General features: G+C 36.4%; 1 protein-coding gene across 1 annotated transcript in view; it reads right to left on the bottom strand.

Annotated features, from left to right (window-relative positions):
* The window catches only part of LRRC9 (leucine rich repeat containing 9), a 186,305-nt gene that overhangs the window by 47,761 nt on the left and 114,992 nt on the right, over positions 1–23,552 (bottom strand). Inside the window, exons 31-34 of the mRNA XM_064374896.1 lie at positions 12,391–12,531; positions 7,661–7,805; positions 3,655–3,829; positions 2,692–2,806 (exon numbers count right to left, since the gene is read on the bottom strand). Coding sequence (XP_064230966.1) covers positions 2,767–2,806; positions 3,655–3,829; positions 7,661–7,805; positions 12,391–12,531 — 501 coding nt within the window. The 3' untranslated portion in view covers positions 2,692–2,766. The remainder of the gene's footprint in view (positions 1–2,691; positions 2,807–3,654; positions 3,830–7,660; positions 7,806–12,390; positions 12,532–23,552) is intronic.

Below are 23,552 nucleotides of genomic sequence, written 5' to 3'. Positions count from 1 at the left end.
TCTGTACCAAAAAATTTTTTTAAATAGAAGTAAATAATAAAGTTCTTATTGAACAATTAATCATAGTTAATCTTCATATATAGAAATCAGATTAATTTCATACTATCTACATTCAGTTCAACTTTGGAGGCTTCTGCTCTATAAAGTGCCTTAATTTCTAGCTTACAAGGTTGTTTGTGTAATTATCTTTAATGAAAACAAGTTATATAATCATACATTTGACTACTTACAAAATAAACCAAGACATTTGCTGGGAGAAGAGACATAATAACTTTACTGGAGAAATTATACATCTTAGCGAAATACCTTGATGAATAAATAGTTTACAGTCTTTTACAGTTTTTTTTTTTTTTTTTGAGACGAAGTCTCACTCTGTCACCCAGGAGTGCAGTGGTACCATCTGGGCTCACTGCAACCTCTGCCTCCCTGGTTCAAGTGATTCTCCTGCCTTAGCCTCTCGAATAACTGGGATTACAGGTGTGTGCCACCATTCCCGGCTAATTTTTGTATTTTTAGTAGAGATGGGTTTCGCCATCTTGGCCAGGCTGGTCTTGAACTCCTGACTTCAGGTGATCCACCCAACTTGGTCTCCCAAAGTGCTGGGATTACAGGTGTGAGCCACTGCACCTGACGTGGTGGTGTAATCCCAGCTACTCAGAAATTCAGATGAAATTTAATTAACGATTTATAAGAATTATAAATAGCTCAAAATTTAACAATGTATACATAAAAATCAAATGAAGATCTCAAATATATTAAAAGTCCATAGGAAAAGTGGCTAAAAGAAAATATGCCAAAATGCTAAGTGGATAACAGTGTGAAGTTATGTTTTTTCGGCTTTATATATTTCTATTCTGAACATTTTTCTCCAGTGAAACCTATTATATTTATTTTTGCTACTTAATTTGTTATTTTAAGACACTTTTCATTACAAAAGTAACATATTCAGCATTTAATTTATACAAAATCATAAAAGAAAATAAACAGATGATGCCAATTTAGTAATAAATAGTGTAGAGTAGACTGTCACAACACTGTAACTAAAAGCAGTTGTCAAAATGAAAGGGCAAAAAAGACATCTTCTGGACATCTTAAGAACTGCATAGTTGTTTTTAAACAAAGGATCCTATTACCTCCTAAGTGTAACAGTTGTTTAAAAACCACATGTTATGAAGGGCAAAATCAATCTATAATTAGGTTTGAAATTTTAAATGTCACATGTTAAATACAGACATACAGCATTTAAAAAAGAAAAATACAAAATTGTTGCATATGCATTGGAATTATATCATTTCCAAAATACCTTTAAAACTATTTCCAGACAGATTATAAAGTATACATATTTTGGTTAAAATAACTTATTTTTGTGTAAGGAAAGTATAAAATATTATGAAACTACATGTACTGTTGAACCAATAACTTTAAAATTTTAAATAGAATACTTCATGAATCATGGAGCTCATTTATATCAAAATATGACTGGCAATTTAGTTATCAATTTAAATAACAAGCAAATTCAAAACCACATTTGATGAATTTGTGACATGTCCTAGTACTATACAATGTAATAGTTTAGAAAAATTCTTTTCAGTGAAATATAATTATTTAAGGTTTTATATATATATATATATATATATATATTTTTTTTTTTTTTTTTTTTTTTTTTTTTTGAGATGGAGTCTTGCTCTGTTGCCAGGCTGGAGTGCAGTGGTGCAGTCTCGGCTCACTGCAACCTCCACGTCCTGGGTTCAAGCGATTCTTCTGCCTCAGCCTCCCAAGTAGCTGGGACCACAGGCGTGTGCCACCACGCCTGGCTAATTTTTGTATTTTTAGTAGAGACGGGGTTTCACCATGGCCAGGATGGTCTCCATCTCTTGACCTCGTGATCCGCCCGCCTCGGCCTCCCAAAGTGCTGGGATTACAGGTGTGAGCCACTGCGCCCGACCCAGGTTATATTTTTAAGTGTGTCCACTCAGTTTGAACATGTGTTCTCTTCAGCCTGAAACTACTTGTAAAATTATATCACTGTAGGTATAATTAATGATTTGTATATTAAATCGGACTCTTTTTATTCTTAGAGTATGAAAGACTGGCTGCACCCACAGTTAGCCACATTTAGAAACTACTATTGATGCCCACAATTTGCATCTCTAAGCAATTTTGAGGACAGATCTGATTTAAGGGTTTTTTTTTTTTTTTTTAAATACAGTCCTAAAAACCAATCTGTAGTTCAACTAGCAAAACTCATCTTGCTTTAGTAATAGTTATGTTGGGTAAGAAATGTGCTTTAGTTTTATGTAATCCCAAATGAATAGATATTCTACAAATGAAAATATGCTTATTTCCTGAAGTTATCTTTTCTTAATATCTTCATATGACATGCCATAATGACTAAATTTATACATAAATGTTTCTACTGAATTTATACTAAATGTTTCTAATACCAGAACTAAGCATTCAATTCTCTGGACTTTGTTTCATGTCACTTTTATCTTTTCAAATTGTTGTCTGATGTAATAGTTCATGATTTTTATAATATAGAAATTCAAACAAATAACTAAAGATAACTATAAAGAAAGTTTAAGAGAGGTGATATTAAATCAGGTTCACAAGGGTGATTATTTTCATATGGAACTGAAGTGTTTCAGTAACAAGTAACATGATTATCTTTTTTTGTTGTTTTCCACTCACCACTGTCTGCTAGTTTTTGCACAACTACTAAAAAGAGGTAAGTTTCTTGGTGTATGCTCATTTCTCTATAGGCAGTTATATTCGATTTGATCTTAAAAAGTTGTTCCCAGAAATTCTGTAAGAAATAAGATTTAATAAGTCAAATAGTGGTGACTTAATTTTGTAATGGATCAGCTAACTTAAGGTAATTCTGCAATAAATAATTTCTGTATTTTAGATGTACGCAATTTCAAAGAGACAAAATGATACTATTTGTGGCTATTTAAAAATTCTTTGAACTCAGTGGGACATGGCTGATTATAGCAGGAGTCAGTGCAGCAAGAACCAAGACTAAACTAGATCTGCTGCTGGGGTAGGTCATTTCAACAGATGAGCGGAAGCATGAATGCAAGGAAGATGGGGACAGGTAATACTTGGGAGTCGAAGGAGACAAGTATTGAGCAGCAGAGTGTATTCTTAATGAGAACTAGCAAGGTTCTTAGGCTTTGAGCTGGACTCTAAGGCTACATTCAGACTGGAGAAGGAGGCAAATAGGAATTTTTACAAAATTCTTAGCCTTCACAATTTCAGAGAGTTTAATTTAACTGCTGTTTAAAGTATAAGTGAACTGCTTTGCAAATTGAGTGAGCAGAGTGAGTTGAGAGAGGATACAATTAAAGTAGTTCCCATGTAACTGTTTCATTGTTCCCTCACTAGTGAGCACTAGTACTCTGAATTATTTGACCTTGATAGCCATTTCTAAGTCTTTTTGAATTATTATGTAAATAGACTGGACTTTGGGAAAGGTTTGGTGAATGTGGGAATTAAGAAGCCTTATGCTATCTGATAGTTTTTTCTAGTTCCCAGAGTAAATATATAATAGTATATAACAATATTTCCTGTTTTTATACATGACTAGCAAATATGAAGAGTACTTTTTTAATGATGAGAAATGATATTAAAACACACAGAAAATAGCTTTACCTTCTCTCATCTTGGTTGCTCTGGTATATTTGTGCAGTTGGAGATGCAATATTCTGGTGTGATAAAAGAGATGGAGAGATACTTAACCCTCTCAGTTGCTGAAAAGCTATTTCTGCATAGATGCTCCGAGGATTATTTGTCAGAATCCCAGCATTCTTGTTTTTTCTGTCTGAAACTAGAAATTTGAAAAATTAAAATTATGAAACAATGAGAAACATTAAGTAACATAAGCATTAAGCAATATAGTTTGTCCTTTCAGCTGAATGTATGTTATACATATTTTATAAAGTGAATTTAAAATTTCAAATAAAAATATAGAATTAGAATGTATTTTTAGCACTTAATGTGGCTTAAATTTCTATGAGCTAGTGAATCAATTTGATTTTTTCTAGATAATATTTTAAACATAAATATCCAGACCTGCATGCTGGATATTTATGTTTAAAATATTATCTGTACAGATAAAGTGACCATACTTTTAAAAATAAAAATTGGGGCAGCACAGTCAAAAAAAGGAAAGAGATTGTAGGATTTTTTTGGCGCATAATAAATCTTGAAGAAAGTAACAGTCATTCTTCAGAAATATTGTGAGTGTGGTTCCAGACCATTGCGATAAAGTGAGTCACACACATTTCTTGGTTTTCCAGGATATATAAAAGTTATGTTTACAACTATAGTGTAATCTATTAAGTGTGCAATAGCATTATGTTTAAAAACAACGACATACCTTAATTTAAAAATACTGCTAAAAAATGCTAACGATCATGTGAATCTTTAGCAAGTTGTAATCTTTTTGCTGTTGGAGGGTCTTGTTTCAGTGTTGATGGCTGTTGACTGATCAGGGTGGTGGCTGCTGAAGGCTGGGGTAGCTGTAGCAATTTTTTAACATAAGACAACAATGAAGTTTATGGCATAGAACAACTCTTCCTTTCATGAAAGATTTCTGTGAACAATATGTTTGATAGCATGTTCTCCACAATAGAAGTTCTTTCAGAATTGGAGTCTGTCCCCTCAAACTCTGCCACTGCTCTGTCAACTAAGTTTATGTAATATTTGAAATCCTTTGTTGTCATTTAAACAATGTTCACAGCATTTCACCGGAGTAATTTTCATCTCAAGAAACCACTTTCTTTCCTCATCCATAAGAAGCAACTCCTCTTCCATTCAAGTTTGAGCATGAGATTGCAGCAATTCAGTCACATCTTCAGGTTCCACTTCTAGTTCTCTTGCTGTTTCCACCACAAACATAACAAATATAATAATAATGAAAAAGTTTGAAAGTTATGTCCCCCACTGAAGTTCTGAATCCCTCAAAGTAATCCAAACTCCCATTAGGGTTGCTATTTTGACCTCCTCTCATGAATTACAAATGTTTTTAATGGCATCTAGAATGGTGAATCCTTCCCAAGCAGTCTTTAATTTACTTTGCCCATATCCATCTGAGGAATTATTATCTATGGCAGTCAGAGCCTTACAAAATGTATTTCTTAAATCATAATACTTAAAGTTACTCCTTGATCCATCAGCTGCAGCATGGATGTTGTGCTAGCAGGCATGAAAACAACATTCATTTCCTTGTACTTCTCCATGAAAGTTATTTGGTGACTAGGTGCATTGTCAATGAGCAGTAGTCTTTGGAAAGCAGTATTTGTCTCAGCACTGGGTCTCAACAGTGGGCTAAAATACTTAGTAAACCATACTGTAAACAGATGTGCTGTCATCCAAGTTTTGTTGTTCCATTGATAGAGCATAGACAGAGTAGATTTAGTGTAATTCTTAAGATCCCTAGGAGTTTTACAATGGTAAGCAATGATTTCTTTAAATTGAGCAATGGCTTCAACTTAGAAGTCACCAGCTGCACTAGCCACTAACAAGATAGTCTATCCTTTGAAGCTTCGAAGCCAGGCATTGACTTCTCCTTTCTAGCTATGAAGGTCCTAGATGGCATCATCTTCTGATATAAGGCTGTTTCATCTACATTGAAAATCTCTTTTTTAGTATAGCCACTTTCATCATTTATCCTAGCTAGATCTTGTAGATATCTTGCAGCAGCTTCTACATCAGCACTTGTTGCTTTACCTTATGCTTTTATGTTGTCTGATATAATATTTTGTGATTCTTTCCTTAAATCTCATGAAGAAGCCTTTGCTAGCTTCAAACTTCTCTTTTGCAGCTTTCTCACCACGCTCAGCCTTCATAGACTTGAAGAGAGTTAGGGTCTCTGGATTAGTCTTTGGCTTAAGGGAATGTTGTGGCTGGTTGATACTATTCCAGACCACCTTTATCCATATCGGCAATAAGACTGTTTCAATTTCTTATCATCCATGTGTTCCTTGGAGTAGCATTTTTAATTTCCTTCAAGATTTTTTTCCTTTGCATTCACAATTTGGCTATCTGTTGGGTATAAGAGGCCTACCTTTCAGCCTATCTTGGCTTTCAACATGGCTTCCTCACTAAGCTTAATCATTTCTAGCTTTTAATTTAAAGTGAGAGATGTGAGATTCTTCCTTCATTAGAGGTCACTGTAGGGTTATTAATTGACTTAAAAAGATTACTGATCACAGATCACCATAACAAATATAAAAATAATGAAAAAGTTTGAAATAGTAAGAGAATTACCAAAATGTGATACAGAGACACGAAGTGAGCACATGTTTTAAACATAGCACCAACAGACTTGGTTGATGCAGGGTTGTCACAAACCTTCAATTTGTAAAAAACTCAGTATTTGAAATGCAATAAAACAAGGTATGCTCCTCCTGAGAAGGAAGTTATGAAGATGAGTTGAGGGGTAAACTAATAAAAAATATAAAAAGATAATGACATTCCTGAAAATGACTTTGTTCTGTTAAGGAGGATATAACAATTTGGTATGCCCAATTTTACTGACAGTTGTAGACAAAAGTATAACAATCTTCATTATGATTAAAACTTGGAAGCCAGAATGACATATATGTATGAAAAATGAGACAAAATATAACATCTTAATAGAGTAAATTATGCTGGATTTTTTCCACTGGGTTTATTTAAAAAACTGTAATCAAGCTGGGCATGGTGGCGCGTGCCTGTAATCCCAACTACTCGGGAGGCTGAGACAGGAAAATTGCCTGAACCCAGGAGGCGGAGGTTGCGGTGAGCCGAGATCGTGCCATTGCACTCCAGCCTGGGTAACAAGAGCGAAACTCCGTCTCAAAAAAAAAAAAAAAAAAAACTGTAATCACATGGAACAATCTACTATTTTTTGATAGTAGGCTCTTAGATCATTTTATAATTACTGTGATGTTCAGTTTTATTGTCTCTGAATGGTCTGAGGACAAAGCAGGAAGTCAGAAGGAATGGAAGAGGTGAGCCCTCAGAGGAGTAGTTACCCCCAATTTTGCCAAAATGATAACCAGAGAAGATGTGGAATTAGGGAACAGGCTTATTCTAAACTTGAACTAAAATTTATATAGCAGATTAAACCACTTCCATACTTGTTCTTTTAATATACTCCCTCTTTTAAAACTCTACCTCTTGAAGCTCTTCTTTAGTATTTGCTTCATGAATATTTTCTTATGATTTCAAGGGAAAGTGAGATCTCTGTGCAAAACATCCTTTGTACCCCAAGATTCTGTTGTTATGTTCTCACACCTCTGATTTCCACTTTTAGCAGGATGTACTAATGAACTAGTTTTAGTAGTTGTTCGCTCTGACATCCATGCAATGAAATAAAAGCTTCAGAAAGATATGTCAGGAAATAATTGTTCAAGTATTGCAAAGTTCACATTGTAAATGAGCAAATGCTTAGTCACAACATACTAGTAGCTGAGTACAAAAGAAAACAATAATAAAACTAAAAACAATAAAACCATAATCTCTGAAATGAAAATGGCCACAGGAAACTTGAACAAACATGCAATTTTAGGAAATGTAAGGAATTTTAAGTAATATTAGAAATTAAAGTGAGATTTTTATTTCAAGTGAAGTGATTCTTTTACGTTCTCTCTGAAATTCTTTTTCAAAATACCTTCAACTTCAGCAGTTAAAGTGATGTCAGATCCCAAGTAATGGCTGAATCCACCAGGCAAAATCACATTTGTTATCTTTATGGGAGGAGTTTTCACTTGGCCAAATGATCTGCCATCCATAGGAGAGCTGGTAACAGGAATAAGCTACATAATAAAATAAAACAGTTAATAATATCTCATCTCCAAAACTCAGATCAATAGGCTTAATCCTTATAACAAATCCAAGATGACAACATTTTTTTAGTCAGGAGTTATCTGCTTGCCTAAATGCAGAATTGGTACTAGGCGAAACCTGTAAAATCAGCAGAGCTTTTAGGGGAGTTAACTTCCCCCAGAACCTTGTGTTCTTTTTTTTTTTTCAGACTGCATTGCACCATCACTAGAATCTAGTGCTTGATGACCACTCCTCATTTCCAACGGGTCTTAACAAGGTAAGTATGGAATTAAGAAAATGAGAATTAAAACTTCCCCATTGTAATGCTTTTTCTTTTCTGTATTTGAATAGAATTTCTGGAAGGTGAATGTTATTTCTCGAAATCTTTGTATTCTTCAGATTACCTAATCAGATGACTTGCAGTTAGTTTTCAAAACAAACAGTAAATAAAATGAGAACTAAGAGAAGTATCTTATAATCAATTTTAGTGAATGTGATAAAACTCTAAATAGTATTTGCATTTCACACCTGCTGAGGATTAAGAGGCTTTTGTAAGAATTTCAGGAATCAGCAAATAGAGGAGAAAAATATTTTAGGCAGGGGACTCTTGTTTCCCCTAGAAATTTATACCTTCTCTGCTTTCGTTAAGACTGACCTTGTTTATACTTTAAAATGTGTAAATTCTGAACGTACAATTCAGCTTATCTAGAGATGTAGGCTTTTTCTATTTGTGTAAAATTACCTGTTTACCTCATACTTCAGTAATACTTCATTAAGTGTTACCAAGAATGCTGCTTTGTAATGAATGCTAAGCTATTAGTTCTTTTACTAAAGCTGGTCAGTTCTAAATTCTCTAACAAATTCTTTTGTGGGAGTTTCTTCCCATCACTAATCTAGAATACTGTCAAATTTTATTCTGAAACCATACCACCAAAATGTTTTGGTTTAAAAGAACTTTAGATTTCATTTATTTCATCCTTATCTGCTGTTAAAAAGAAAGGCCAGTAGCACCTAAAACAAAGACAAACACATTTGACTGAAAAACTTCAGAAGTTTTCTGTACTTGTGTCTCCTGAACAGCCAGTTAGAAGAAATAATGGCTTAAGTTTGTTCCAGTCCCTTGAATTTTAAAATAAATTTCTCTAAAATAAAGATTTCAAATACCCACTTTATTTTACTAACCATATATAAATTAAAAACATTTTTATTTATATACAGAATAACTAAGTGGAAAGATGGTTATATTCCTTTATATAGCACTAATTTAAATGGCAAGGATGTGTATCTAAAATAACTCAAGATGACATCATAGTTCTATAAGGAGAAAATCTGAGTTCACTATATAAGAAATAGAAAAGAATAGCCAACAAACAAACCCTGTAGTTGAAATATTCATTATTTTTGAATTTTGAGTTATGCCAAATTAAATGCTAAATTAAACCAATGTTTAAAGAATTTTATATGAAAATTGGGATCTTCAAAGTTCTAAGTGGTTACTTTATGTCTTTCCTATTTAGACTACATTACCTTAAAACAATTTATACATTTTAATGTGGGAATTTTCGTAGGTCTTTCACTGGAGCCCTCACATATGTGGTATGGCAGGAAGAATAATGCCCCTCCCCCAAATATATCTACATCCTAATTCCCAAAACCTGTGAATACCTTGCCTTACACAGCAAGGTACTTTGCAGGTGGATTAAGGATTTTGAGATGGGGAAATTATCCTGGATTATCGAGGTAGAAGGAAGCAGAAGGTCAGAGAGAAGGGGAAGTGATCATGGAAGCAGAGGTCTAAGTGATGGCATTGCTGGATGACAGCCATGAGCCAAAGAATGCAGATGGCCTCTAGAAGCTGGTAATGGCAAGTAAATTCTCTCCTAGAGCTTCCAGAGTAAATGCAGCCCTACCAATATTTTTTGTTTTTTTCAAGGCAGGGTCTCACTTTGTCACCCAGGCTGGAGTGCAGGGCACAACCTTGGCTCACTGCAACCACCACCTCCTAGGCTCAAGAGATTCTTTTACCTCAGACTCCTAAGTAGCTGGGACTACAGGCATGTGCCATCATGCCTGGCTAATTTTTGTATTATTATTATTATTATTTTGTAGAAACAGGGTTTCTCTGTGTTACCCAGGGTAGACTTGAACTCAGCTTCCCAGAGTGCTGGGATTACAGGCATGAGCTGCCAAGCCTGGCCCTGCCAATATTTTTTATTTTAGTCCTTTAATACCCGTTTTCAGACTCCTGACCTCCACAACTGTAAGATAATATATGTTATTTTAAGCCACTAAATTTGGGGTACTTCGTTGTAGCAGCAATAGGAGACTAATACAGGTGGCATACATTTTTTCAAGAAGTGACTTGCTTCAGGAATATAAAAAAGGAAAAAGGAAAGAAGGCTTAAATCACTGAACTAAATTTTATTTGACCATTTGCTCTCTTTTGAAAGACTGGGCCTGTGACAAGGATTTGAGTAGATGACATTGGATGATGCACTTTTTTTGTTACATCATATAGATCAATGGCTAAAGTTCTTTTCAGAAATCATAGTTTTTTGAAAAAATTTTGTAGATAGAATCCACTAATGAATCAATTTCCTTTGCCTAAACTAAATAATCTTTTTTAAACATTGTACAACTTTTTAAGTCATGCAAGCCTCTGTAGCTACTTTGGCCTATAATTGAAGTCCTTTGGTTAATCAAAAAATGTCAAGATTAATTTTAAAAGAGTAAATTAAAAAAGTAAGGGGGCTGGGCAAGTGGCTCAAGCTTGTAATCCCAGCATTTTGGGAGGCTGAGGTGGGTGGATCACCTGAGGTCAGGAGTTCGAGACTAGCCTGGCAAACATGGCAAAACCCCATCACTACTAAAAATACAAAAATTAGCCTGGCATGGTGGCACATGCCTGTAGTCCTAGCTACTCAGGAGGCTGAGTCAGGAGAATCAATTGAACCTGGCAGGCAGAAGTTGCAGTGAGCCAAGATCACACTACTGCACTCCAGCCTGGGTGACAGAGTGAGACTTCGTCGTCTAAAAAATAAAAAAAAATAAGGGAATCAATAAGAAGTCTAATTGATATTCATCTTTAAAAAATCAAATATGTAAAAGTACATGCATTCATCAATCTTTTGATGAAGGACCAAGGCCTTTTCTGTAGGCAAGGATCCCTTGATTGGTATTTTTTTATTGTTTTTGGAGACATTATACCCTTATTTTGCCTACAATATCCAGTTTTGGTTTCTTTAAAGTAGCAACAATTTAAAGGCATGTGGAAAAAATCTGAACACAAGAATTTGTCTAGCTTTTAAGAATAATTTCCCTACATATTTTCTCTGAATTTTTATCATTTTCTTCATATTTTAGTTTTTTCTCCCAAATCTAATTTGACACTATGAGGGGTGGTGTTGGAAGGGGTGGGGAGAGAGTGCCCTTTATCCAGACTGACTTTCCAAAGTATCCCATTTGGTTTTCAAAGACAAATAGAAATAATAATTTAAAATTTACACTTCAAGTTTTTGTGTTTATTTAAAATAACAAGAACTGACATACAGGTTAGCTCTTGATAAGTATATGAATGTACTACTGAAGGGAGAAGTGGACTAGAGAGAGGAGCCTACAAGTATCAAAAGTTGAGTGTGTTCTGGAATTGGAGAGTGTCACCAAAATTAATCTGGTGAGTTCAGTGAAAGCCTGTTAGGAGAGCATATATGGTAGTCCTATCTCTTTCTATTCAGTATAATGTTTTTAAAGTCACCTCTTTCCATGGACTCTAATATCCTTGGTCTCTGGTTTTCACTTACATCACAGATTCATTTATATTCTCTAACCTGGTCCAGGTTTTTATAACATCTCTCTTGGATTATTCTAAAAGCCTCTTAGTTGTTTTTCCTTCTCCCTCCAGTCTCTCTTTTTTTTCACAAACCGCAGTGCTCTAATGTTACTTCTCTGTTCAGAAACCATAGATTTTCTGTGTTAAACTTAGTCTTTAGAAGATGATCATGAAGAAACTAGGTGATCAAAGACAGAATTTTCAAATGACATGCTTTTCTTATTTCCTCTCTCTTTAATCTCTTTCCTACCATGATCGGATACATTTTAGGGCTCCTGAGTAAAAAGCCCAATTATCCTGACAAAACACAAGAATAGAGGCACACATCTATCTTAGATAAACTGCACAATCCAGAGAGTTGTGTTGAGAATTCCTTCCTTCCCTTTTTCTCTGCCTAAATGGAAACAGTTTTATTGTTAGTTTCTATTTATTAAGTGATATGTTATAGTTTCCTGTGTTCTAGCATCATCCGACATATTGAGCACACAAATTTAAGTAATTTCCCTTATGCCAGAGAATGAAGTATGTTATTGTTCCCTAATGTGTGTGTGTGTGTGTGTGTGTGCACACGCACATGCTCTATTCACCAAATCAAGCTGCCTTTGATAGAAATCACTTAATAGATACTAAGAACATCCACATCAAAAACATTATAGGTTTAAACATTTAAGTCAAAAGATATAATGTAATATTCATTAACTAATAATTAATGTACTTCAAAAGGAAAATTGTAAGTAATATATTACCGAATTTTTCTTTGCTTGTAGTTCAGCGAGGTGAAATTCAGCTTTTGCCCTATCGTCTGAATTCACAGGAATTTTATCTAACATCTGTAAGTTAGGCAGTCGAAATATGAGCATGTGGCGATGTAGCATTTTTCTACAAATCTGAATAAAGTTAAAAATAACAACTTATTCCTACAAAACTTTTCTTTCAAAGATTAACCTGTATAGAGAAGGAAATTTAGCATAGGCAGCAAAGAGGACAAATAATAGCTAACTTGTAGTATTAGAGGCAACAGATAATGAGCTCCTTTTTTGGGGTGCCATTTAGAGGTTCAGTCTCCTTTTAAAACAGTATTGTTCACTAACTACGGGCAATTCAAACTCATAAATAGGATTACATTATGGAAGTTCACTTAAAAGTAACTAGTTTGAAACATATTTTCCCATAGGCACTATCTAATTAATTCACACACACCTACTGAATTATATGATCCATCTCTTCATAGTATCAACCTACTCTAAAGATCTAAGAGGGATTTAACAAAGTTGGTTTGAGGTTGTTCACTTCAGAAGGGTCTGCTTGTTTGCAAGGATAGCTGTTGCTGGTGTTTGGTATTTGGTGTTTTGGGAATGTTCCCACCATTCTTTAATTGATAAGGGTAGTTTGCCGTGCTTAGACTATTAATACAAACAATATGATTTATGCTCCTGATTTCCCTCTGGGGTCTGGAGTTTTGGTACGTGATAGGAAGAAGGTGCCTATGTAATCATCCCCCAACAAAATCATTGAACGCTGAGTCTCTAATGGGCTTCCTTGGGCAAAAACATAACATACAATTTGCTACATTTTTGTTGCTGTGTAAAGAGTGTGCTCTGTGTGACTCCTTGTGGAAGAGAAGGGGCATAAGAAAGCCTGACCATGGATTCCTCCAGAATCTCCCTGTGTCTCCATCCCTTTTCATCTGGCTGTGTATCCTTATTATGTCACTGTAATAAATCTTAGCCATGAGTACAATCGTATGCTGAGTCTCATGAGTCCTCCTAGCAAATCTCTGAATGTGAGGGTGATCTTGGGGATTGCTGATACAGATAGTATGCAGCAAACAAAAAGAAAGAAAATAAGAAACAGACTATCAAGAGAGAATAAATAAACTATCTTTAAAAATATATATAGTAGATTATATATACATGAATGGAGAAAGATCTCTAATACATAAAATCAAGTAAAAAAAAGACTTGATTGCATTGTAGACCACAAAGCAAGATTCATAAATACCAAAAAACTATGATTTCCTCTGATTCCTCTGACTAAAATATAACATTAGAAATAAATATCAAAGAGATAACTAGAAACACTCTATAAATTTGAAATTAATGTAGACACACACATCTCCCTCAATAACTCATGAGTTGTTAAAGAAGAAATCCTTTGGAAAGTAGAAGATTTTAAGAAATAAAAAACAATAAAATATTACATATCAAAACGTGTAGGATGTTGCTAAAGCAGCACTTTATAACCTAGAATGTATTGACTGATTCTGAAAAGAAATTGAAAATTAATGAGCTAGGTATGCTACTTAAGACTAACTTCCTTCCTTCCTTCTTCCCTCCCTCCCTCTCTCCTTCCCTCCCTCCCTGTCAGTTTTTTTCTTTCTTTCTTTTAAAGAGATAGGGTCTCACTCTCTTGCCCAGGCTGGAGTGCAGTGATACAGACATAGTTCACTGTACCTCAAACTTCTGGGCTCAAGTGATTTTCCCACCTCAGACTTTCAAGTAGCTAGATCTACAGGAGCACACCACTACACCTGGCTAATTTTCAAATTTTTTGTAGAGACAAAGTCTTGCTATGTTGCCTAGGCTGGTCTCAAACTCCTGCTCTCAAGCTATCCTCCTGTCTCGCCATCCCAAAGTGCTGGGAAATAATTTTTTTGAAAAGCAGACTCCAATAAGCTAAAAGAAGGTAATAAAAGTGGAAATTAATGAAATAGAAAACAAAATAATAACACACTTGGTGAAGCCAAAATATGGGTCTTTAAAGAAACTATTACAATAGACAAACCTATGGCAGGATTCATCAAGAATGAAAAGAAAAAGAAAAATTGACCATTTTAGGTATAAAAAAGGTGACAGAAACATGGATATGGTGAACATTTTAAAAATTCACAAGAGGATTTTGGTTCTAAAATGGTAGCAAATAGGCAAGTTGTTTTTTCACCCCCAATAAAAAACTGAAAAATAATATAAAGTACTGAAATCTTCACCAGCAACAACCCAGAGTTCAAGAATGAGGCTAAGACAGTTCCCAGGGCCACAGAGAAGTAGAAAAACTCTTAGCATATGGCAGGAGAACCAGCCTTCCACGTACATGACGCCCCTCTCCCGCCCCCCACCCCCCTCAACCCCCGCCCCCGAATCCTGCCAGGCACCAACTGTGCAGAAAATCTGCCCTTAACTCATGGTTTATACCCTGGAAAAAGTAAAATGGAGGTGATCAGCCAGCTTCTCCATCTTCCTGGGCTCCCTAGCAGGAGACCTATCATTGCATTAACCTGCTGGTAGCATCATGACTGCCTGAAGGGAGAAATATCCCTGAGACTAGGCAGAATCAAACAGGGGAGGTGAGACTACCATCCCCAGCCCAGAAACTTTGCTCTGTAACTTTGGCCAAAGGCGATGCCAAATAAAAGTGACTGCAGGAGGTACATCCCCTGGTCCCCTGGGCACAAGCTCCTAGCCAGCCTTCTCACACTCCCAGGATAATCCCTTTGGGATGCCCCATTTGAGACAGGCAGTGCTCGGACCAGTTACTAGAGCTGAGGTGAATTTGGCCTTAAGGTGCCACTCCAGCCAGAACCAAAAGGCAGGCAGCAACCTAACAGTCAAGATTTGCTAAACAAATATAGTCAATAAAAACCAAAACAAGCTGGACAGAGAAAACTGGGGTAAATAATCTTTCAATGCAAAGACATACATGTATACTCACAAGAAACAACAGTGGACAGGGACCCACGACCTCCCCAAAAGGATAAAGCAAAAATCCAGAGACTGACCCTAATAAGATGGTGATTGGTGAGCTTCTGACCAATAATTCAAAATAGTAGTTTTAAGAAAATTCAGTGAATTTCCAAGCAATTTAGAAATTTATCAGAAAAATTTAACAAAGGAATTGAGATAATAAAAAATATCAAATAGACATCTTGGAACTAAGAAATAAATTTGCTGCACTGAAAACCTCTTTAGAGGTTATCGACATCAGAATAACCAAGCAGAGAAAAGAATCAATGAGCTCAAAGACTTTCTATGAAAATATACAGAGGGCAGGGGGAATGAAAAGAAATGAACACCGCGTACAAGACATAGAAAATTGCCTCAAAAGACCAAATCTAAGAATGACTGATATCTAAGGGGGATCTGAGCAAAGAGCAAGGGGTAGAAAGCTTATTAAAAAACATAATAACAGAAAACTTTCCAAATTTGAGAAAGATAAATCCAGGTTACAGGAATGTCTTAGAACACCAAACCAGTTCAGTCCAAGTAAGACTACCTGAAGGCATTTAATCATCAAATTCTCAAAGATCAAGATCTGAAAAGCAGTGAGAGATAAGAAGGAAATAACATAAAGAAGTTCTAATTTGTCTGGCAACAGACTTCTCAATGGAAACCATATAGGCCAAGAGGGAATGGAATGATATTTTCAAAGTGCTCAAACAAAAAAAGAACTGCCATATAAAAATATCCAGCAAAATTGACACTAACATTTAAAGGATAAAGTATTTCACAGACAAACAAAGCTGAGAGAATTCACCACCACCAGGCCTGTCTTGCAAGAAATGCTAAAAGGAGTTCTTCAATCTGAAAGAAAACCTATAAACATGCAAAAGAAAGCTTTTCAAGATATAAAGCTAACTGGCAAAATTAAATACATAGACAAATCCGGAATACTCTATTATTATATTTGTGGTGTGTAATCCACTCATAATTGTAATATAACACCCCCCCAAAAAATTTATCAAAAACAATAATAGTTACAGCAACCTATTAATAGCTAGTTAACTTGAAAATATGGGCCAGGCGTGGTGGCTCACGCCTGTAATCCCAGCACTTTGGGAGGCCAAGGTGGGTGGATCATCTGAGGTCAGGAGTTCGAGACCAGCCTGGCCAACATGGTGAAACCCATCTCTACTAAAAATACAAAAATTAGCTGGGTGTGGTGGTGGGTGCCTGTAATCCCAGCTACTCAGGAGGTTGAGGTCTGGAGAATCACTTGAACCCAGGAAGTGGAGGTTGCAATGAGCCAAGACTGTGCCACTGCACTCCAGCCTAGGTGACACAGCAAGACTCTGTCTCAAATAAAATAAAATAAAGACAGAAAATACTAGAGAAAAAAGAATGAAAAGACATGAACAAAACCTCCCAGAAATATGGGATTAAGACTGAACCTATGACTGATTGGGGAACCTGAAAGAGATAGCGAGAATGGAACCAAGTTAGAAAATATACTTCAGGATATTATCTAGGAGAACTTCCCCAACCTAGCAAGACAGGCTAACATTCAAATTAGGAAATTCAGAGAACCCAGTAAGATACTACATGAAAAGATCAACCCCAAGACACATAATTGTCAGATTCTCCAAGGTCAAAATGAAAGAAAAAAATGTTAAGAACAGCCAGAGAGAAAGGCCAATCACCTACAAAGGGAAGCCCATCAGACTAACAGCACACCTTTCAGTAGAAGTCCTACAAGCCAGAAGAGATTAGGGGGCCAATATTCAACATTTTAAAATAATTTCCAACCTAGAATTTCATATCTGGCCAAATTAAGTTTCATAAGTGAAGGAGAAATGAGATCCTTTTCAGACAAGCAAATGCTGAGGGAATTCATCACCACCAGGCCTGCCTTGCAAGAGCTCCTGAAGGCAGCACTACATATGGATAGGAAAAACTATTACCAGCCACTACAAAAACACACTGAAGTAAACAGACCAGTGACACTATGAAGTAATGAGCCACATAAATAAGTCTGCAAAATAACCAGCCAGCATATGAATGCAGAATCATATTCACACATAACAATACTAACTTCAGATATTAATGGTCTAGCTGTCCACATAAATAAGTCTGCAAAATAACCACCCAGCATATGAATGCAGAATCATATTCACATATAACAATACTAACCTTAGACATAAATGGTCTAGATGTCCCAATTAAAAGACACAGAATGGCAAGCTGGATAAAGAACCAAGACCCATTGGTATGTTGTATTTAAGAAACCCATTTCACATGCAAAGACACATATAGGCTCAAAATAAAGGGTTGAAGGATAATTTACCAAGCAGATGGAAAACAGAAAAGAGAAGGGGTCGCAATCCTAGTTTCTGACAAAACAGACTTTAAAGCAACAAAGATAAAAAATGATGAAGAGCATTACATAATGGTAAAGCGTTCAATTCAACAAAAAGAGCTAACTATCCTAAGTATATAGTTACATGATATAGAGCACCCAGATTCATAGCAGTTCTTAGAGACCTATAAAGAGACTTAGACTCCCACACAATAATAGTGGGAGACTTTAACACTCCACTGACAGTATTAGATCATGGAGACAGAAAATTAACAAAGATATTCAGGACCTGAACTCAGCTCTGGATCAAGTGGACCTGATAGATATCTACAGAACTCTCCATACAACAACAGAATATACATTCTCATTGCCTCTTGGCACTTACTCAAAAATTAATCACACAATCGAAAGTAAAACACTCCTCAGAAAATGCAAAAGACTGAAATCATAACATTCTCTCAAATCATAGCACCATCAAATTAGAACTTAAGATTAAGAAATTCACTAGAACCACACAACTACATGGAAATTGAGCAACCTACTCCTGAATAACTCCTGAATAAATAGTAAAATCAAGGCAGAAATCAAGAAGTTATTTGAAACTAATGAGAACCAAGAGACAATGTGTCAGAATCTCTGGGGGCAGCTAAACAGTGTTAAGAGGGGAATTTATAGCACTAAATGCTCACATGGAAAAGCTAGAAAGATCTCAAGTTAACAACCTAATATCACAACTAAAAGAGTTAGAGAACCAAGAGCAAACAGACCCCAAAGCTAGCAGAAGACAAGAAATAACTGAGATCAGAGCAGACCTGAAGGAGGATAGAGACATAAAAAAATCCCTTCAGAAAATCAACAATCCAGGTGGGTTTTTTTGAAAAAATTAATAAAATAGGTAGACTGCTAACTAGACTAATGGAGAAAATGAGGAGTCAAATAAACACAATCAGAAATTATAAGGGGAATATCACTACTGACCCTACAAAAATAGAACCATCAGAGAATACTATAAACACCTCTATGCACATAAACTAGAAAATCTAGAAGAAATGGATAAATTCCTGGACACATACACCCTCCCAATACTGAACCAGGAAGAAACGGAATCCCTGAATAGGCCAATAATGAGTTCTGAAATTGAGACAGTAATAAATAGCCTAACAACCAAAAAAAGCCCAGGACCAGACAAATTTACAGCTTAATTCCAGAGGTACAAAGAATAACTGGTACCATTTCTACTGAAATTATTCCAAAAAATCGAAGAGGAGGGTTTCCTCCCTAACTCATTTTATGAGGCCAGCATCATCCTGATACCAAAACCTTGAAGAGATACAATAAAACAAAGAAAACTTCAGGCCAGTATCTCTGATGACTATTGAGGCAAAATTCCTCAATAAAATTCTGGCAAGCCAAATGCAGCAGCACATCAAAAGGCTTATCCACCATAATCAAGTTGGCTTCATCCCTGTGATGCAAAGTTGGTTCAACACATGCAAATCAATAAATGTGGTTCATCACATCCACAGAACTAAAAACAAAAATCACATGATTATTTCAATAGATGTAGAACAGGCCTTTGATAAAATTCAACATCCCTTCATGTTAAAAATTCTCAATAAACTAGTTATTGAAGGAATATACCTCAAAAAGAGTCATATATTACAGTCTCACAACCAGTATCATACTGAATGGGAAAAAGCTGGAAGCATTCCCCTTGAAAAGTGGCACAAGACAAGGATGCCCTCTCTCACCACTCCTATTCAACATAGTATTGGAAGTTCTGGCCAGGGCAGTCAGGCAAGAGAAATAAATAAATGGTATTCAAATAGGAAGAAAGGAAGTCCAACTCTCTTTGTTTACAGATGACATGAACATATATCTAGAAAACTCGATAATCTCAGCCCAAAAGCTTCTTAAGTTGACAAGCAACTTCAGCAAAGTGTCAGGATACAAAATCAATGTGCAAAAATTGCTAGCATTCCTATAGACCAACAACAGGCAAACAGAGAATCAAATCATGAATGTAACTCCCAATCACAATTGCTACAAAAAGAATAAAATACCTAGAAATACAGCTAACAAGGAAAATGAAAGTCTTCTTCAAGGAGAACTACAAACTACTGACTGCTCAGGGAAATCAGAGAGGATACGAACAAATGAAAAAACATTCCATGCTCATGGATAGGAAGAATCAATTTGTGAAAATGGCCATATTGCCAAAAGTGATTTATAGATTCAGTGTTCTTCCCATTAAACTGCCATTGACATTCTTCAAAGAATTAGAAGAAACCATTGTTAAAAAAGAGCCCAAATAGTTAAGTCAATCCTAAGAAAAAAGAGCCCAAATAGTTAAGTCAATCCTAAGAAAAAAGAGCCCAAATAATTAAGTCAATCCTAAGGAAAAAGAACAAAGCTGGAGGCATTATGCTACTTGACTTCAAACTATACTACAAGACTATAGTAACCTAAACAGCATTGTACTGGTACAAAAACAGACAGATAGACCAATGGAACAGAATAGAGAACTCAGAAATAAGACTGCACACCTATAACCATCTGATCATTGACAAACCCCACAAAAACAAGCAATGGGGAAATGATTCCTTTAATAAATGGTGCTGAGAGAACAGTCTATCTCATATGCAGAAAATGGAAACTGGATGCCTTTCTTACACCTCATACAAAAGTTAACTCAAAATGGATTAAAAATTTTAATGTAAAACCCCAAACTATAAAAACCCTAGAAGAAAATCTAAGCCATACCATTCAGGACATAGGCACAGACAATTGATTTCATGACAAAAATGCCAAAAGCAATTGCACCAAAAGCAAAAATTGGCAAATGGGGTCTAACTAAACTAAGGAGCTTCTGCATGGCAAAAGAAACTATCATTAGAGTGCACAGACATCCTACAGAATAGGAGAAAATTTCTGCAATCTACCTATCTGACAAAGGTCTAATATCCAGAGTCTAGAGGGAACTTAAGCAAATTTACAAGAAAAAAGTAAACAAACCCATTAAAAAGTGGGCAAAGGATATGAACAAATACTTCTCAAAAGAAGACATACAAAAGAAAACATACTTTTCATATATTTGTTAGCTCTGAAAAAAAGCTCTACATCACTGATCCTTAGAGAAATGCAAATCAAAACCACACTGAGATAACATGCCACACAAAATCAGAATGGCAATTACTAAAAAGTCAAGAAATGACAGATGCTGGCAAGGTTGTAGAGGAAAAATAAAGCTTTTACACTCTTGGTAGGAATGTAAATTTGTCCAACCATTGTGGAAGACAGCGTGACAATTCTTCAAAGACCTAGAACCAGAAACACCATTTGACCCAGAAATCCCATTACTGGGTGTATACCCTAAGGAATATAAATCATTCTATTAGAAAGATACATATGATCACTGCAGCACTATTCACAATCGCAAAGACATGGACTCAACCCACATGCCCATCAATGATAGACTGGATAAAGAAAATGTGGTACATATAAACCATGGAATACTATTCATCCACAAAAAGGCATGAAATTATGTCCTTTGCAGGGACATGGATAGAGCTGGAAGCCATTATCCTGAATAAATTTAACATAGGAACAGAAAACCAAACCCCACATGTTTTCACTTATACGTGGAAGCTGAATGATGAAAACACATAGACACATAGTGGGGAACAGCACACACTGGAGCCTATTGGGAGTCAGGGTGGGGAAGGGAGAGCATCAGGAAGAATAGCTAATAGATGCTTGGCTTAATACCTAGGTGATGGGCTGATCTGTGCAGCAAACTACCATGACACATGTTTACGTATGTAAGAAACCTGCACCTTCTGCACATGTACTCTTGAACTTAAAATAAAAGTTGGAAAAAGAAGGAAAGAAACAAAACCCAACTATATGCTGCCTTCAAGAAACTGACTTTATCTATAAAGATGCACGTAGACTGAAAGGGCTGGAGAAAGATATTCCATGCAACTAGAGCACCCACTGTACACTCCCCCCCAAATAAAAGAGCAGGAGTAACTATACTTATATTATATAAAAAGTCTACAAATCAAAGACTAAAAAAAAAGAAAAAAGCAAGGAAAGGCACTATATAATGACAAAGGTTTCAAGTCAGCAAGTGAATATAACCATTATAAATATCTATGCACTGAACACCAGAGCTCCAAAATATATTAAAGAAACATTAATAGACCTAAAAAAAGAGATAGACTGCAACAAAATAATAGTAGCAGACTTTAATACCCCATTCTCAGTCACGAACAGATCATTCAGACAGAAAGTCAATAAATAAACAGTAAAGTTAAACTATATACTAGATCTAACAGGCCTAACTGACATTTATAAACATTTCACCCAACTGCTGCAAAATACACATTCTTTTCATCAGCACATGGAACATTTTCCATAATAGACCATAATATCAAAAACAAATAGTATCAAGTATCTTCTTGGATCACAGTGGAATAAAACTAGAAATCAAATACAAGAGGAAATAGAAAATACACAAACATATGGAAATTAAACAATATGATCTTGAATGACCAGTGGGTCAATGAAGAAGGAAATTTAAAAATTGCTTGAAGAAAAATTACCAGATTGTAGGCAAGATGGCTGAATAGGAACGGCTCTGGTCTGCAGCTCCCAGTGAGATCAACACAGAAGGCAGGTGATTGCATTTCCAACAGGTACCCAACTCATCTCATTGAGACTAGTTAGACAGTGGGTACAGCCCATGGAGGGCAAGCTGAAGCAAGGTGAAGCCTTGCCTCACCCAGGAAGTGCAAGGGGTCAGAGAACTCCTTTGCCTAGCCAAGGGAAGCCTTGAGGGACTGTGTTGTGAGGAATGGTGCACTCTGGCCTAGATGCTATACTTTTCCCATGGTCATTGCAACCCACAGACCAGGAGATTCCCTTAGGTGCCTATGCCACAAGAGCCATGGGTTCTGAGCACAAAACTGGGTGGCTGTTTGGGCAGACACCCAGCTAGCTGCAGTTTTTTTTCATACCCCAGTGGTGCTTGGAACACCAGTGAAACAGATCCATTCACTCCCCTGGAAAGGGGACTGAAGCCAGGGAGCAAGTGGTCTAACTCAGGGAATCCCTCCCCCACAAAGCCCAGCAAGCTAAGATCCACTGGCTTGAAATTCTGTCAGCACAGCAGTCTGAAATTGATGTGGATGCTTGAGCTTCTTGTGGGTAGGGGTGTCCACCACTACTGAAGCTTGAGTAGATGATTTTCCCCTCACAATGTAAACAAAGCCTCTAGGAATTTTGAACTGGGTGGAGCCCACTGCAGCTTGGCAAAGCCGCTGTAGACAGATTGCCTCTCTAGATTCCTCGTCTCTGGGCAGGGCATCTCTGAAAGAAAGGCAGCAGCCCCAGTCAGGGGCTTATAGATAAAACTCTCATCTCTCTGGAATAGAGCACCTGGGGGAAGGGGTGTCTGTGGGCACAGCTTCAGCAGACTTAAACATACCTGCCTGCCAGCTCTGAAGAGAGCAGCATATCTCCCAGCACAAAGCTGGAGCTCTACTAAGGGACAGACTGCCTCCTCAAGTGGGTTCCTGACCCCCATGCCTCTGGACTGGGAGACACCTCCCACCAGGGGTCAACAGACACCTCATACAGGAGAGCTCCGGCTGGCATCAGGCAGATGCCCTTCTGGGACAAAGCTTCCAGAGGAAGGAAGAGGCAGCAATCTTTGCTTCTCTCCAGTCTCCGTTAGTGATACTGAGGCAAACAGGGTCTGGAGTGGACCTCCAGCAAACTCCAGCAGACCTGCAGTAGAGGGGCCTGATTGTTAGAAGGAAAACTAACAAACGGA

Source organism: Aotus nancymaae, unplaced genomic scaffold (genome assembly GCF_030222135.1).
Source record: "Aotus nancymaae isolate 86718 unplaced genomic scaffold, 86718_ANA_hifiasm-v0.15.2.pri h1tg000011l, whole genome shotgun sequence".
Classification (NCBI taxonomy): Eukaryota; Metazoa; Chordata; class Mammalia; order Primates; family Aotidae; genus Aotus; species Aotus nancymaae.
Note: the sequence above shows the minus strand (reverse complement) of the source record. Positions and strands in the feature narration are given on the sequence as shown.